This window comes from Cebus imitator, unplaced genomic scaffold (assembly GCF_001604975.1).
Source record: "Cebus imitator isolate Cc_AM_T3 unplaced genomic scaffold, Cebus_imitator-1.0 Scaffold214, whole genome shotgun sequence".
Classification (NCBI taxonomy): Eukaryota; Metazoa; Chordata; class Mammalia; order Primates; family Cebidae; genus Cebus; species Cebus imitator.
The window spans coordinates 1,375,790-1,394,372 of NW_016107529.1; the positions used below are offsets into that span (position 1 = coordinate 1,375,790).

General features: G+C 39.4%; 1 protein-coding gene across 2 annotated transcripts in view; it reads right to left on the bottom strand.

Moving 5' to 3' along the window:
• The window catches only part of FAF1 (Fas associated factor 1), a 527,993-nt gene that overhangs the window by 217,723 nt on the left and 291,687 nt on the right, over positions 1-18,583 (bottom strand). For both annotated transcript variants that reach the window (XM_017548715.2, XM_017548716.2), the window contains exon 8: positions 12,044-12,130. In XM_017548715.2, the coding sequence (XP_017404204.1) occupies positions 12,044-12,130 (87 nt within the window). The remainder of the gene's footprint in view (positions 1-12,043; positions 12,131-18,583) is intronic.

Sequence of the window (18,583 nt, forward strand, 5' to 3'; positions counted from 1 at the left end):
AAAAAAAAAAAAAAAAAAAAAAAAAAGAAGTCCTAGAGTAGCCTTCACTCTAGGGCCAATTTATCCACTCCACTAAGGTGTAACTCTTCTGAAGATAGCTACTGAATGCCCTGTGTATTCACTGAGGTGTCTCTACAATGTATACTAATTACTTGAAGTAATTTTAGTTTTGTGTAAACTCTGGGCATTGTTTACCTTATAGCTCCCAGTTAACTGTTCTTTTTCCTGACACTTTTTCTTTGCCTAGCCTCCTGGAATTTTACCCTATGCATGCACAGACTAAAGGCTTGGGGAACCCTATTCAGATTTCTGGAGATTTTCTTCTGCTGGTAGTCTGCTTTGCAAAATCTAGCTGCTGAAGCCTCCCAAAACTCCAATCTCTGTCCTTCAACAAAAAGAAACACCAAGTTCTGTTTTACTTTCTCTTCCCTGCTGTGGGATCCAGAAGTTGCCTCCAGGCAGAATTTAAGACTCTCACAGGACTCTTGTTTCCTTCTTCAGAGTACTGTATTGCCTGTTGGCTAATATCTGAAAACAGTTGTTTCATGTATTTTATCCTGTCTTGTAGTTGTTTACAGAGAGAGAAGGAAAATCCCAAAGCAGTTACCCCTTCATGGTCAGAAGTAGCAGTCTACAAGTTTGGGATTTTAATAAACTGAAATCAGGACCCACAGCATTAGATCTTAATGCCTGTAAGTTTCCAATTGGGGACTGTCTCGCTTCCATGTGTTCTTCCTCATATTTACTGAGTAAACATTTCCCTTGAGTGCTTCATCCACACTCCCAAACTTCTCACTCTTGTTCAGAATAGAGTTCGTTTCACAACTTTTCTTTCCTTTTAAACCCAAACTTTCTTCTATTGCTTTCGAAGCTGTTCTTTCCATCTGTTTAGTCTTTGCCTGTGTTATTTGCAAAAGACTCTATATGTTGACAAGGGCAATGAACCCTCTGAAGCTACTGAGTCTCACCACCATCAGAAGCAACATTATCCATGACCTTCCCAAATAAAGAAAAAGTCAGTGAAAATGTCCAAAGATTGCCTGAATCTGTCTGCCCTAGGACAGGCTAACAAAGTAATTTAAATAGCATAAGATGACCCTGAAGCTATTCAAAGAATGCTTCTGATTCTGTATGTGTATGCAATATAAAGAAGGTGCTTACTCAGGGGAAAGAGAGTTAATGTTTGTTGAATGCCTACTAAATGCCAGACATTACACTAGAGGTTGGCAAACTTTCTCCGTAAAGGGCCAGACAGTAGATATTTCAGGCTTTCTGGGCCATATGGTCTTTGTTTGCAACTACACATCCCTATTTACAGTGTGAAAACAGCTGTGGCACAGTACATTAAAAAATCTGTATGGCAGGGTGTGGTGGCTCACACCTGTAATCCCAGCATTTTGGGAAGCAGAGGTGGGTGGATCACTTGAGGTCAGGAGTTTGAGGCCAACCTGGCTAACATGGTGAAACCCCATCTCTACTAAAAACACAAAAATTAGCCGGGTGTGGTTGCACACGCCTGTTGTCCTAAGTACTCGGGAAGCTGAGGCAGGAGAATTGCTTGAACCTAGAAGACGGAGGTTGCAGTGAGCAGACACTGAGCCACTGCACTCCAGCCTGGGTGACAGAGCAAGCCTCTGTCTGAAAGAAAGAAAGAAAGAAAGAAAGAAAGAAAGAAAGAAAGAAAGAAAGAAAGAAAGAAAGAAATCAGTGTGAATGTGTTCTAAGAAAACATTATTGACAAAAACATATGCTGAGTGAGATTTGAGCTCACAGTCATAACTGTCAACCCCTGAATTATATTATGTGCTTTACATATTAGATATAACTATATGAAACTTCTAATATGCAACCATTTTTGTCCCTAAAAAATGGCAATTTCATATGGTCCAACCTAATAATATGTTAATCCCTTGTAATCTTCACAATAGGCTTTTCAAGTGTGTTAATATCATCTCCATTTTGTAGATAAAGAAACTGAAGCTCAAACATCAACATCTGAATAATAGTAATGCTGGGATTCAATGAACTTGAACTGGTCTGCTCACTTGCATTATCCCCCACCTCCATTTCTTCTACCTCCCACCCATACACATATAACACGCACACACATTGGTAAAAATTGGCTTACAAGGCCGGGTGTGGTGGCTCACGCCTATAATCCCAGCACTTTGGGAGGCCGAGGTGGGTGGATCACGAGGTCAAGAGATTGAGACCATCCTGGTCAACATGGCGAAACCCCGTCTCTACTAAAAATACAAAATTTAGCTGGGCATGGTGGCACGCACCTGTAGTCCCCGCTACTTGGGAGGCTGAGGCAGGAGAATTGCTTGAACACAGGAGGCGGAGGTTGCGGTGAGCCGAGATCGCGCCATTGCACTCCAGCCTGCGTAGCAAGAGCAAAACTCTCTCTCAAAAAAAAAAAAAAAAAAAATCGGCTTACAGTGTAGTTCCACACACTCTTAAATCTGTTATTCGCTACTTGTTGCTATAAAATACTTAGTTTTGATAATTTATTAGAAATAAAATAATCTGATTATCAAAAAGTTTATCAAGTTACTGTAATCATATAAATCAATCCTTTAGTTGTTTATTGACATATATGTCAACCTACTAGAGCACTAAACAATTTAAATAAATGAATGAAATTTAAATAAATGCATAAAACACACATTTGATACAATGTGAAGAAGACAGTAGACAGGTTGTTTTTTTTGTTTTGTTTTGAGATGGAGTCTCACTCTGTCACCTGTGCAAGGCTGGAGTGCAGTGGTATAATCTCAGCTCACTGCAGCCTCCATCCCCCAGGCTCAAGCGATTCTCCTGCCTCAGCTTCCTAAGTAGCTGGGATTACAGGCACCCACCACCACTCCTGGCTAATTTTTGTATTTTTAGTAGAGAGAGAGCTTTACTATGTTGGCCAGGCTAGTCTTGAACTCCTGACCTCGTGATCCACCCACTTCAGCCTCCCAAAGTTCTGGGATTACAGGTGTGAGCCACTGTGCCAAGCCTTTTTTTTTTTTTTTTTTTTTTTGAGATGGAGTTTTGCTGTCATTGCCCAAGCTGGAATGCAATGGTGCGATCTCAGCTCACTGCAACCTCCGCCTCCCAAGTTCCAGGGATTCTCTGGCCTCAGCCTCCCTGGTAGCTGGGATTATAGGCACATGCCAACACGCTCGGCTAATTTTTTGTATTTTTAGTAGAAATGGGGTTTCACCATGTTAGCCAGGCTGGTCTCGAACTCCTGACCTCAGGTGATCTGCCCACCTTGGCCTCCCAAAGTACTGTGATTACAGCCAAGAGCAACCACGCCTGACAACAGTTCTTCTAATGCTTATAATTTATAAAATGAGGAATATAAGTATACAAATTAAAATGAATCAAATCTTCCTTTCTCTGAGAAGTCATTTTTCATTATCACTAATTGTTAGCAAAATTGATTGTTCCCTCTTCTGTGATCCCCTTGCATTTATATACTTGAGTTGTAATTGTTTTTTTACATGTCTCCCACTAAACTCATCAATCTCTGAGAAGCAAGATCTTACCCTTGCAACTTTAAGGGCCACTGCAGTTACTGGCCTGTAAAAGTTAAAGAGAACTAAGTATGACCTGAGAAGGACTCTGTATTTCTTCTTTCTTTTGAGAGTCTTGCTCTGCCACCCAGACTGGAGTCCAGTAACACGTTCTCTGCTCACTGCAACCTCCTCCGCCTCCCAGGTTCAAGCGATTTTTGTGTCTCAGCCTCGTGAGTAGCTGGGATCACATGTGTGCGCTACCACACCCAGCTGATTTTTTTGTATTTTTAGTAAAGACAGGGTTTTGCCATGTTTGCCAGGCTAGTCTCAAACTCCTGATCTTATGCAATCCACCTGCCTCGGCCTCCCAAATTACTGGGACTACAGGCATGCGCCACCACGCCCAGCCGAGGGCTCTGTACTTCTAGATTTGAGTCCTGGTGGAGGAAGCTTAATCAAACTTAATAGGTAGATAAGACTGAAAACCTAACTTATGAGTATATGCCTATAACAACAGTTGAGTCTTGGCCAATCTCAGCAGCCAGACTTCAACCACTGATACACTGCTGAGTGTTCCAACTGTGTCCAAATAAGGCAAATACCAACCTGTAACCAATACAGCTGCTTCTGCACCTCACTTCTTTCTGTACGTCACTTTACTTTTTTAGTCTATAAATTTGTTCTAACCACAAGACATTCCTGGAGTCTCTCTGAATCTGCTATGATTCAGGGGGCTGCCCAATTTGCCACTCATTTTTTGTTGTTGTTCAATTAAACTCCATTAAATTTAATTTGTCTCAAGTTTTCTTTTAACAGCGCTGTTCCACAAATGTCAAGCGAATGAACACATAGATGAATTTAAAGAAACAATAATAGCCAAAGGTCAATTATGTTAAGGCATTCTTTCTAGTACATACTACTTCAATCTTCAAAATAAACCTAGCAGTAACTATTCTTGCAGCTATTGATTCTTTTTTTTTTTTGAGACGGAGTTTCACTCATGTTACTCAGGCTGGAGTGCAATGGCGTGATCTCGGCTCACTGCAACCTCCGCCTCCTGGGTTCAGGCAATTCTCCTGCCTCAGCCTCCTGAGTAGCTGGGATTACAGGCACGCACCACCATGCCCAGCTAATTTTTTGTATTTTTAGTAGAGACGGGGTTTCACCATGTTGACCAGGATGGTCTCGATCTCTTGACCTCGTGATCTACCCGCCTCGNGTTCAGGCAATTCTCCTGCCTCAGCCTCCTGAGTAGCTGGGATTACAGGCACGCACCACCATGCCCAGCTAATTTTTTGTATTTTTAGTAGAGATGGGGTTTCACCATGTCGACCAGGATGATCTCGATCTCTTGACCTCATGATCCACCCGCCTCGGCCTCCCAAAGTGCTGGGATTACAGGCTTGAGCCGCCGCGCCTGGCCAGCTATTGATTCTTTAATCTTCACAATAACTCTATGAGTAATTATCCTTGCTTGACAGTTATAGAGACTGAGACCCACAGACGTTAAGTTGCTTGTAGTGACTCAGATGAATCCAGGGAGGAGGAAGGAAGGGAGAAATGAAGAAAATAAAGAACAAAGTAAGAAAAAAGTGAAAAGAATTTAAGTAGAAGAAGAGAACTAGAATTTCTAAAAGGTTTGGCAAAGGGAGCATGGGAAGGACACAGGCAGGGTTTCTTAAAGAAAGGTCTTGAAGGAAGGAAATAATTGTTGTAGGTATTCTAGGTGGAAGAGTATGATTAAATGACAAAGTGGGAGAGTACCAAGTATATTTGAAAAATAGGTTTAAGTATTTAGCTAAAGCTGATACATATATGGTGTAATATTCAACCACTCATTCAACAAATATTTATCAAGCATTTACTCAGAGCCTGTATGGGAAAACAAACCTGGAAGGGAAGTTTCAGACTAAACAATGAAAGGTTTTGTATGCCAGCATACAAATCTGTACATAGGCCAGGTGTGGTGGCTCACGCCTGTAATTCAAGCACTTTGGAGGCCAAGGCGGGCAGATCACCTGAGGTCGGGAGTTCAAGACCAGCCTGACCAACATGGTGAAGCCCCATCTTAAAAAAAAAAAAAAAAAAAAAAGTCTGCACATAACTGGCTGGGCGTAGTGGCTCAAGTCTGTAATCCCAGCACGTTAGGAGACCAAGGCAGGCAGATCACCTGAGGTCGGGAGTTTGAGACCAGCCTGACCAACATGGAGAAACCCCGTCACCCCATCTCTACTTTAAAAAAAAAAAAAATCTGTACACAATCGAGTCATTGAAAATAAGTAAGGCTGAATGTGATTCATGTTGTACTTTGGAAATATTAACTTTGCAGCAGTGAACAAACAGAATGACCATAATAGAGGCTTGAAAGTTTACTTAGTAACTACAGTGTGGTAAGTACGTGGTAACTGTAAGAGTCTGTATTTTGTAAAGAGTAGATCCTGTAAAGTGGGAGCTTGGGTCCAGTATCAGGAGAATGTCCACAATTTGACAGCTGCTAAACACAAGGCTTCAGGGAGAAATCATAGAAGAACATGAGTTCCATCCCAAGGATCAAAACAGATGACATTTTCTCATTCAGATCCATCTCTATTTAAAAGTGGGGTAGGGACAGAGCACAATAAAAAAAAAAGTATTAAAACTGAAAGAGTTGACTGGGCGCAGTGGTTTATGCTTGTAATTCCAGCACTTTGGGAGGCCTAGGCGGGTGAATCACTTGAGGCCAGGAGTTCCAGAGCAGCCTGACCAACATGGCAAAACCCTGTCTCTACTAAAAATACAAAAATTAAAAGACAGGCACAGTGGCGCACACCTGTAATCCCAGCACTTTGGGAGGCCGAGGCAGGCGGATCACAAGGTCAAGGGATCGAGACCATCCTGGCCAACATGGTGAAACCCCATCTCTACTAAAAAATACAAAAATTACCTGGGCATGGTGGCACGTGCCTGTAGTACCAGCTACTCAGGAGGCTGAGGCAGGAGACTCGCCTTAACCCTGGAGGTGGAGGGTGCAGTGAGCTAAGATCGTGCCACTGCATTCTAGCCTGGTGATGGAATGAGACTCCATCTCAAAAAATATACAAAAATTAGCCGGGCATGGTGGTACACGCCTATAATCCCAGCTACTCGGGAGGCTGAGGCATAAGAATCACTTGAACCTGGGAGGCAGAGGTTGTAGTCAGCTGAGATCTTGCCACTGCACTCCAGCCTGAGTGACAGAGTGAGACTCTGTCTCAATAAATAAAATAAAATAAAAATCAGAGGCAGGGTGTGGTGGCTCACACTTGTAACCCCAGCACTTTGGGAGGCCAAGGAGGGTGGATCACGAGGTCAAGAGATCAAGACCATGCTGGCCAACATGGTAAAACCTCATCTCTACTAAAAATACAAAAATTAGCTGGGCATGGTGGCACGCGCCTGTAGTCCCAGCTACTCGGGAGGCTGAGACAGGAGAATTGCTTGAACCTGGGAGGCAGAGACAGGAGAATTGCTTGAACCCGGGAAGTGGGAGGTTGTAGTGAGCCGAGATCGCGCCACTGCACTCCAGCCTGGCAACAGAGTGAGACTCCATCTCAATAAATAAATAAATAAATAAATAAACAAATAAAATAAAAAACAGCCAGGTGCGGAGGCTCACGCCTGTAGTCCCAGCACTTTGGGAGGTTGAGGCGGGCAGATCACAAGGTCAGGAGTTTGAAACCAGCCTATGACGAAACTGTCTCTGCTAAAATACAAAAATTAGCCAGGTGTGGTAGCACGTGCCTGTAGTTTCAGCTACTCAGGAGTTTGAAGCAGAATTGCTTGAAACGGGAGGTAGAGGTTGCAGTGAGCCGAGATCCCGCCACTGCACTCAAGCCTGGGTGACTGAGCAAGACTCTGTCTCAAAAACAAAACAAAACAAAACAAAACATAAAAACAAAACAAAAAACTGAAAGAGTTTTAATTGTATAAGCATTATTAAATCCTGGAATTTAAAAAGAACTACATGTATTCATATTGTCTGCATTATAATAAGGTGTCTAAACATAATTCACAGTGTTAAAATTATTTCTACTCTCTAGAAACCAAGAACTTCCTTGTTAAAGTGTAAAATGAGATTTTGCCTACTTGTAACTCCTTGTTTTTCACAGCTGAATTGTCACAGCATGAAAATATTTTCCTACTGGTGAAGCTTTAGATACCTATTTCCCTGATGAAAAGAGTACAAAAGGAACTGAGTTAATGACAATTCATACAGTATCCCATACCCTATTAGCGTACAACTACAAGCAAAGAAAATATGTTAACTCTGAAGGGAGATGGGCGACAATGTTGTAAATGATCATTGACTTCACTGAGTAGCCTGAAAATGTCCAAGACTGAAGTCTATTAGGTTCATAAGAGACTCAAGATTATAAAAGAATCTGATTACAAGAGGTCTACTTCTTTGTCCTGTTGGGTAAGCCAAAGGTTAATAAGAAGTGTACTGAACAAAACACCTCTTGTGCTATTTCAAAGTATTTGTCATGCAACATAAAATATAAGTGGGAAAGTATTTTAATCTAGTTCATTAACTTTTTTTAAAAAAATAGCTTTACTGAGGGATAATTTACATGCCATAAAATTCACTCATTTTAAATGTTCAATTATTTTTTAAAAAATTTAGACATGTGCAACCTTTACCACCATCTAATTTTTAGAACATTTTCATCACCTCAAATTCATTAACTTCTTGATCTATGATATTTTCATAAATTCATAGAACCCAATGATATCTAAGGCTATTATATATTCAAAACCACACAAATTTCGCAACTGAGCAGTAAAAGTAAAAAATGACCTCACTTTTAATGACCTTTATAACCAATCCTCTACTCTGGCACTAGGAAGCAAATGTTCAGGTGCTTTCTCTAAAAGTTAAACCATTCTAAGTATTAAGTTATGGCACATTGTCTTGGAAAGAAATTAATTATATTTTTGTTGGTAACACATTTCAGGCTGTTTACACAGCTGACATTTCTCAGCTGTACCCAATTCATGCCCTAAGCTGTGAAAACTATTTTGTTTTATAGCAGATGCCTCCACTTGAATGATTTCAGTAAGAATAAAAACACCACTGCCTGCAACAAATATACACTACAAGTACCAGCTTTAAGAGTTTTTATACTCATAATGAAAGAACGGTTTTATGACATATTATGTGGCCAAGATCTCCTCAGAATACTTGTTATAAGCCATTTTTGGCTAAATTCAAGCACTGGAGCTAGTGAATCTGCCGTGGCATCAGTTAAAAGCAGCCTGGCCCTAAACATCTTTGTTGTATCAAATCATGCAAGCTCAAGGCAACATCCTGCCAATGCAGCAAGATTTGCTCTGGGGAGGTGTGGGCAGGCACCACTTCACAGGTTCTGGGACAAGGTGCAAATGGGAATAATGAGGCTAAAAGAATCAAGCTCTTAATGGGGATTCCCTCTTGTGTTTGCTGTGACTTAAGAGCACCAAGTAGCATTACAGTCTTGGAAACAAACAGTTTTAGCTGCTTTCCATATTTTCCTATAGTAATTAAACTGCACAACAACTCTTTGGCAAAAAATCAAATATTATAAAAACGATTAAAATATAAGTCTCATAAAAGACCATGCCGACTCAATTCAATGAATAGCACCTAAAATGTACAAGGCACTATTTACAGACAGAAGAACTGATCGTATTTCATCGACTTTGTCTATCACTCTTGGAACTTGTAACTGATAAGCCAATTTCAGTCTGGTTTCTACAAGGGTGGGGTGCAAAAGCAATTGGCTTTTCCAACCCTGTGAAGCCCCACATTTCTAGAGTTTCTCTATTATCTTATGTCCCTGCTCTTAAACAAGACAATTATTTTTGCTTTAAGCTTTTAATTATGAAAATTTTCAAACATATACAAAAGTTGAGAGAGTAGTATAATAAACCCAATATACACATCACCCAGATTCAACAATGATTGATAGATGCCTAATCTAAATTAGCTCTAGCCTCACTCAATCTGCCACACACAGGTTATTCTGAAGCAAATCTCAGAGACCACTTCATTTAAACCAGCCAATTCTTGCCTGTAATTGTAATCTGTAATTATAACTTTTTTCAGTTACCTCAATTACATTATCGACTCTCATTTATTGAGCGTCTACTATGAGCCAGGTACTATACTTATATTATCACTTATCTTCATAATAGTTCTGCAAATTAGTGAGGAAATTAAACCTCAGAGAATTTAATGACATGCTCAGGTCTTAATTATTTTCTTCTATTAATATTGTTTTTTCTTGTAACAAGTTCTTAGACAATACTAAGATTTGTTTTCTACACGCCTCCTCAGGTAAACAGTAGACCATCATGTATGAACATTACTCTTTCATTTTTGTAAAAATAAATGTAGCACATTTTCTATCAAATTTTCCCCCAAGCAAGAAAAACAACAAAAACCAGAAGAAAAGCAAGAACACATCCCTATCCTTAGCCATAGATAACCAGCCAATAATTCTAATCATATACTATAATATCAATGTTAAAATCAGTTTTTCAAAAACAAATTTAAGTACCTAAACCTAAAGATGTTTTCTTCCCCTGTAAACGTTTATTAAAAATAAAGGTTTTGTTTGTTTGTTTGTTTTTAAGGTGGAGTTTCACTCTTGTTTCCCAGGCTGGAGTGCAATGGCGAGATCTCGGCTCACTGCAACTTTCCCTTCCCAGGTTCAAGCAATTGTCCTGCCTTAGGCACCCCCCCGCCTCAAGTATCTGGGATTACACACATGTGCCACCATGATCAGCTAATTTTGTATTTTTAGTAAAGACAGGGTTTCACCATGTTGGCCAGGCTGGTTTCAAAATCCTGACCTTGGCCAGGCACAGTGGCTCATGCCTGCAATCTCAGCACTTTGGGAGGCCAAGGAGGCAGGATCACCTAAGGTCAGGAGTTAAAGACCAGTCTGGTCAATGTGGTGAAACCTCGTTTCTACTAAAAATACAAAAATTAGCCCGGTGTGGAGGCAGGCGCCTAAAATACCATCTACTGGGGAGGCTTAGGCAGGAGCTTGAACCCGGGAGGCAGAGGTTGCAGTGAGCCAAGAGTGCATTTTCGTACTCCAGCCTGGGTGAGAAAGCAAGATTCCATCTCATAAACACTCACTCACTCCTGACCTCAGGTGATCCACTCATCCTGGCCTCCCCAAGCGTTGGGATTACAGGCGTAAGCCACCACACCTGGCCATAAATAAAAGTTTTTCTGTTTTCTGATTTTTAAAGTTTCATCATCCATAAAGCATCTTCCAAAGGCAAAGTGTTTACAGTGTAAACACTCTGCCTTAGATTCAAGTAGCAACTACATAAGCAAATCGTCTTAAAATGTTTCTGTCTTCCACAGAGAATTCCTTTCCACTAAAATATATACTGATGGTGCTGAGGAGGCATGAACTGTAGTTATTATCCAGACAGAAACATTAGAAAATATGAAAAGGTAATTCAATTCTTAGGAATAATTATCATTTCATTATTGATCATTACAAGATGTTTACGAAGTCCCAATTTCTTCTCAAACTTAATTTCAGCAGGCCTCCTTATATGATGAAATTTACTCTCATAGAAAATAGCAAGGAAAGGAAATTGCAGAGATAAAAAAGGCTTCAAAATTTACAATAGAAAAATCATTATAAAAATATAATAATGGTAAAAATGACAGGTTATTTTCTTCTAGCTTTTTATGATGGTGAAATTTATGGGTATGTTTGAGATTAAAGTGCTATTAATATTAATGATAAAAATTAACTTTTAAAGTATCAGTCTACTATGAAAAAGGTAGTTTTAAAATTAAATCGAATGATTAGCTTGATTTAAAAATATCTGTAATTTAGGAAAGAAAATGTTTTTGCCTTGAACATTTTATTAGTATCTGAATGTTTAGAAAGTCCCAATCTGAATATATTCTCATCAAGAAAAAAATAAATCAAGCAACCTCAAATTCTTGCACTGATACTGTAACATTACCAACAGAATGTTGGTCTACTTGGCTTGCGATTTCATTCTAAAAGTGAACTCAAATTATTACAACTTCTCTTACTTTCACATTGTTTGGTTTAGATAATTCTTTCCTTTTTTTTTTTTTTTTCTTCCTTTTTTTTGAGATGGAGTTTTGCTCTTGTTGCCAAGGCTGGAGTGCAATGGCACGATCTTGGCTCTCCGAAACCTCCGCCTCCCAGGTTCAAGCAATTCTCCTGGCCTCAGCCTCCTGAGTAGCTGGGATAACAGTCACCCACCACCATGTCCAGCTAATTTTTGTGTTTTTGGGAGAGATGGGGTTTCACCATGTTGGCCAGGCTATTCTCGAACTCCTGACCTCAAGTGATCCACCTGCCTCAGCCTCCCAAAGTGCTAGGATTAGAGGTGTGAGCCACCAAACCCAGCTAGATAATTCTTTCAATGGAACACTCAAAGCATTTGATTGTGCTTGTTATCAAAGCCAATTAGACTGAAAGTGGCAAAAATGAGAATGTAAAACTGAGAATTTGACTGTCACTTACTGAATCGTCTGTAGCAGAAGTTGGCCAGCCCTCCCATAACTGATGGCGAACAGGGATACTTGTAAGGTCATATACATTTCTCTTTACCTATGAAAAGAAAGAGACAGCACAATTAAAATAGAATTTTCACATAACTTATAGTTTCCAGTCAATTTACGAGACATACAGTGTATGTCCTGTCTCCTTCTAGATTCAAAACAAGAATTTGAAACAATAAAAACATAAGTCAAAACAATTTTCTTAAAAAGAACAAAACCAAATTTAAAAGCAGATTCTCAATGAAGACTACATAAAATAATAATTCAAGAAACATCCCTCCTCTCGTTTTCAACTCCTAGCTGACTTCATTTCTTTTTAGTCAAGGGTATACACCCAAAGCATTATAAATCATTCTATTATAAAAACACATGTACGCGTATGTTTGTTGCAGCACTGTTCACAATAGCAAAGACCTGGAACCAACCCAAATGTCCATCAGTGATAGAATGGATAAGGAAAATGTGGCACATATACACCATGGAATACTATGCAGCCATAAAAAGGATGAGTTCATGTCCTTTGTAGGGATATGGATGAATCTGGAAACGATCATTCTGAGCAAACTGACACAAGAACAGAAGACCAAACACCACATGTTCTGACTCACAGGAGGGTGTTGAACAATGAGAACATGTGGGCACAGGGAAGGGAACATCACAAACTGAGGTCTGTTGGGGGTTGGGGAGCTAGGGGAGGGACAGCAGGGTGTGAGGAGGTTGGGGAGGGATAACATTGGGAGAAATGTCTGATGTAGGTGACAGTGGGATAGAAGCAGCAAATCACAATGGCATGTGTGTACCTATGCAACAATCCTGCAAGATCTGCACATGTACCCCAGAACTTAAAGTACAATAAAAAAAAGGGGGGGGAAAAGAAAGAAAGAAACTTCAGGCACACAGTTGATTAAGGGCAAGGTGCAATTATAAATTTTTACAATTGATTTATTCACTGAAATGTGCAATGATTCAAAACCAAAAACAAAACCTAAAGTTGCCTTTATATTTTGATGTAAGTTTCAAAGATACAGAAACTTATTAATAAAGCAGCATAGGAAAATTATTTGCATCTGGGAGGCGGAGGTTGCAGTGAGCCAAGATCACGCCATTGCACTCCAGCCTGGGCAACAAAGTGAGATTCTGTCTCCCCATCACTGACCAAAAAAACAAGTTAAAAAAAAGCACAGGGTTTTTTTTTTTTCTTTTTTTGGAAATCAACCTAAATTAAAAACTATTTCATGGAATATTTACTAACATCAGAGCTATAGGCGCTTCCTGAAAAGAAAATACAAAAAATTTGGTAAACATGAGAAACTATTTTTCCAACATGCAACATTATACCTTTTACTTTCAAAGTAAAGGAGGTAAATTTATCAGAATAAAGTGGTGGAAAATCAAACTCTACGTTAGCCAGCAATTAAGAAGTGTTGGCTAGGCGAGGTGACTCACACCTGTAATCCTAGCACTTTGGGAGGCCGACGTGGGTGGATCACTTGAGGTCAGGCGTTCAAGACCAGGCTAGCCAACATGGTGAAACCCCATCTCTATGAAAAAAACAAAAATTAGTCAGGTGTGGTGGCTCACGCTTATAATCCCAGCTACTTGGGAGACTAAGGCAGAAGAATGGCTTGAACCAGGGAGGCAGAGTTTGTGGTAAGCCAAGATCATGCCACTGGACTCCAGCCTGGGCAAAAGAGCAAGACTGTGTCTCAAAAATAAATAAAATAAAATAAAATAAATAGTACTGGGCATGGTAACTCAAGCCTCTAATCCAGAGGTCAAGTTATAAGGATCACTTGAGCTCAGGAGTTCAAAATGAGCCTGGGCAACATAGTGAGAACCCATCTCCACCAAAAAATAACAAGTTAGCTAGGCGTGGTGGCTCATGCTTGTAGTCCCCACTACACAGGAACCTGAGGTAGGATGATTGCTTGAGTCCAGGAGGTTGAAGATACAGTGAGTCATGATCACTCCACTGCATTCCCACCTGGCAGACAGAACAAGACCCTGTCCTCCCCACCCTCCCCCCCCCGCAAAAAAAAACAAAAACTCTCTTTATTTTTTAATTTTTATTCACAAATAAATTAACGAATCATAACAGAGTGGAGAGATTATCCATTTTAACCAATTCTTCAAGTTAATTATGGCATTATTATCCTACTGTATCAAATGAAGCTAGGGTTGAAATGTTTTCTATCATATGTATTATGTTAAGACTTGAGACCAGGCATGGTGGCTCACACCTGTAATCCCAACCCTTTGGGAGGCCAAGCTGGGAAGACTGCTTGAGCCCTACAGACTGAGACAGCAGTGACCCGTGACTGTGCCACTGGACCCTGGATGACACAGTGAGACCCTTTCTCAAAAAAAAACCTGAAGACTTCCAATAGGGTTCTTCATATTTCAACAAGCATCATGATTTGTGTTTTAAAAATGGAGAAGCCTAAAGTATCATGTTGTCCAGTTACAGCATTTGGCTTTCACATTACCCTTTCTTTTTTTTTTTTTTTTTTTTTTTGAGACAGAGTTTCACTCTTGTTACCCAGGCTAGAGTGCAATGGCGCAATCTTGGCTCATTGCAACCAACATCTCCCGGGTTCAAGCAATTCTCCTGTTTCAGCCTCCTGAGTAGCTAAGATTACAGGCCCACCAGACTCAGCTAATTTTTGTATTTTTAGTAGAGACAGGGTTTCATCATATTGGTCAGACTGGTCTCGAACTCCTGACCTCAGGTGATCCACTGTCCTCGGCCTCCCAAATTGCTGGGATTATAGGCGTGAGCCACCATGCTCAGCCCCACATTACCCTTTCTTATACATAATCACATCTAAGTTACCATTCCAGTGAAACAGAGATACAAGTACGCTATGGGAAAGGAGAAACAAAAAATAAAACAAAAACACAAAAGTCACTCTATTTTTATCTCTAATTCCTATCTGTGGAAAAAAGATTTAGTAAATGAGTTCTGAGGAGCCTGGGCACGTCTTGATCCGTATTCAATTCACATCAACAGGTTTTCTTAGCAAATGGCTAGTCTACCGTGCAATATTTTGTTTACAGTCAGTCATATCATTTGGAAATTATTTATTTATTTATTTGAGACGGAGTTTCGCTCTTACTTCCCAGGCTAGAGTGCAATGGCACGATCTCGGCTCACTGCAACCTCCACCTCCCAGGTTCAAGCGATTCTCCTGCCTGAGCCTCCCAAGTAGCTGGGATTATAGGCATGCGCCACCATGCCCAGCTAATTTTTTGTATTTTTTTCAGTAGAGACAGGGTTTCTCCATGTTGGTCAGGCTGGTCTCAAACTCCCAACCTCAGGTGATCTGCCAACCTCAGCCTCCCAAAGTGCTGGGATTACAGGCATTAGCCACCATGCCTGGCCAGCATTTGGAAATTTTTATCAGTCATTATCAACCCAACAATTTAACCAAATGCATTTGGGTCAGCCTCTAACCACTTTCACTAGTTGTTGTTATTTTGTCATTTTTAAACATTAGTGTTCTTAAAGAGAAATGTATTCCACAAACCTAAAGTGCTATATTAATAAAAGAGAGAAGGATAGAAGAAGGAGTATGAGGAGTCTTTAGGCTTCAAGGCAAAAAAAAAGACAAAACTCTTTCTTAAAATTATTTTTGATTATGTTGTCTAGATATAACAAATCTAATCAGCTATTTTTGAAAAAAAGCAGGACAAATATTTACATCCTTTTGGAAAGGTGATAAAGCTACCCTAGCATTGTAATATACACAAATACTATGTGTATATAAACAAATAACTTTGGAGTGGGATTCTTTAAATTCCACCTTAATTCCAAAATACAACAATAAGGTATTATGAAATAAACAGTATTTTCTTCTTTCATTAACTCATCTGTAACTGCACTGAATTGAATAACATTCCTTTGCTATTCTAAGCCTGAAAAGCATGTTCTGGCTATAGTGTTATGTTGGTATAAAGCACAACGCCAGACTGATGTGCTGAACAAAAGTGATCAAAGTTAGAGTAATGTTAGCCATTGCACAAGTATTTGGCTTCATTGTTCTCCCCAGAATGACATCTGTTAAGCAACTTGTCATAGAATAAACTGGTTAACTCAGACAGAACTTGGCTGAGAGAGTCCCATATAAAGCATATTAGACTAATGTTTGATTGTTCCAATGCAAAGGCTAAATTCACAGAGTATTCTGAGTTTAAGTTAAAAGAATCTTGTGTTGAACCACAATCACTAAACAACAATTTAACTGAAAACAAATTTGTTTTTCAAAAATAATTCTATGCATACCAATGTTGTAAGCACATATAGATGTTACCAGTATATGGATGAAGCACAAGTGATAAGATAGCAAAAGCATCAAGAGTGGGGATTTTACTAAGAGATTACAATTCTATTTTCTTTATTGATGGCTATATTTAATAAAAAACTGAAATCATAATCCTGCGGGGAAGAAAAAAATCCAAAATGTACACAAAGCAAACGTAAAAACGATTCTTAAAAGACTTATTATTCAAGGAAACCTAAAAGATAAAATATAGCTTTGTATAAAATTAAACAGATGAATTTAAAGTCAACATAAATCAGATGATGAACATAGTTCTTTCAGAGAAGGAGGGAAGATGAAGAAATAAGAGGAAGAAAGAGGGAGGAGGAAGAAAGACGGAGAAGAGGAAGAAGGGGAAAAGGGAAAGGAAGGAGAGAGAGGCAGATAGATGGTAAAGAGACAGGGAGAAGAAGATGATAGAAAGACAGAGAAGAGGGAAGTGAGAAAGAGAGGAGGAAGGACCCTGATTGATTGATTCGGGATTTGAAAGCACTTTCGAGAAGCAGAAAGAAAACACACACAGGCCGGGTTGCAGTGGCTGGCATGCCGAGCTGCCAATATTGTGCTGCGTCTGATGGAGTTTCATCTTTAGAGTGTGTTAAATTCCAGTTAAAGACAAGTGGCACTTCATAGGGTAACATTTCCTAAGGGCCTTACACATTTTTTTGATCAGCATTGGCTCAAGATCATGCTGAACCTTCATAATCTTTTCAATTCTTGTTTTACATGAAGCTTGAAATCTATGAGATTTCAGACTCCTATACTATGCAAATGTTTCAATTAGTTCTGAAGGAATTTAATAAATGTTTTGATTGCCAGCTGAACATTAAAATTAAGTTACAAACTATACTGTATTTGGATCAAGAGTTCCAGATTGACAACAGATTTTCCAATTTGCATTCACGGTTTTCTAAAGGGATCATTTAATTTCTTGCATATTGTTTCAGATAAGACAGTTGTTTGCAACTGAGAAAATACATAAATCAGATTAACTTTTAATAGTATAGAATTAATATGGTACTGATTTGTTCCATATTCTTTGTCATTGCTAATAAACACCTAGTTATATACTACAATTAATGTAAAAAACTAAGTAATAATCTCCATTTCAATCTTCATACTTCCTCATTGTCTGTGGAAATTTCAATACTAAACACAGCACTGGGGAAAAGATCATTTCATTATAACCTGCTCAATATAAAATTATAAAAGTACATTTATAAGATATTCATCTCCCACAAATTTTTCTTTTGATTCATTTAAATTTTCAAACAGTTTTATTTTTTAGTTAAATTTCATTAGAATTTCTTAGGAAAGTAATGCTTAGGAAAAGTTACTCTGCTAAAGGCTAAACTGTGAAGCTTTAGTATATACATTCTCAGTTATAACAAAATCATTCCTTGTGAGCTAAATATTGGTCAAACTATTGAAAAACTTTTAGGAAATTTTAAATGTCATTGAGGTATTATTCACGTGAAAACAAGCTCTAATAAAAAAAAAAGTCACAAAGTTTAAGGTGTTGTGGCATACCTTGAGGCAGAGAACTAGATTCTTTTTTTCTTTTTTTCCGAGACAGAGTCGTGGTCTGTTGCCCAGGTCAGAGTGCAGTGGCTTGATCTAAGCTCACTGAATGTAACCTCCACCTCCCGGGTTCAAGTGATTCTCCTGCCTTAGCCTTGTGAAGCTGGGATTACAGATGTGTGCCACCATGTCCAGCTAATTTTTTGTATTTTTAGTAGAGACAGCATTTCACAGTGTTGGCCAGGATGGTCTTGAACTCCTGACCTAGTGATCCTCCTATCTTGGCCTCCCACAGTGCTAGGATTACAGGTGTGAGCCACCATGCCCAGCCAGAGAACTAGATTTCTAATCCTAATTCTGCTCAACTGTTACTGTGGGAAAATTGGTGAAGCCTTTCTGAGATCTCATTTACTCCACCTTAGAAAAGAATAAAACTGCTGGGTGAGGTGGCTCACACCTGTAATCCCAGCATTTTGGGAAGCCAAGGCAGGCAGATCACGAGGTCAGGAGTTTTAAGACCAGCCTGGCCGACATGGTAAAACCCTGTCCCTACTAAAAATACAAAAATTAGCTGGGCATGGTGGCTCATGCCTATAATCCCAGCTACTCCGAGGGCTGAGCTGAGATCGTGCCATTGCACTCCAGCCTGGGCAACAAGAACA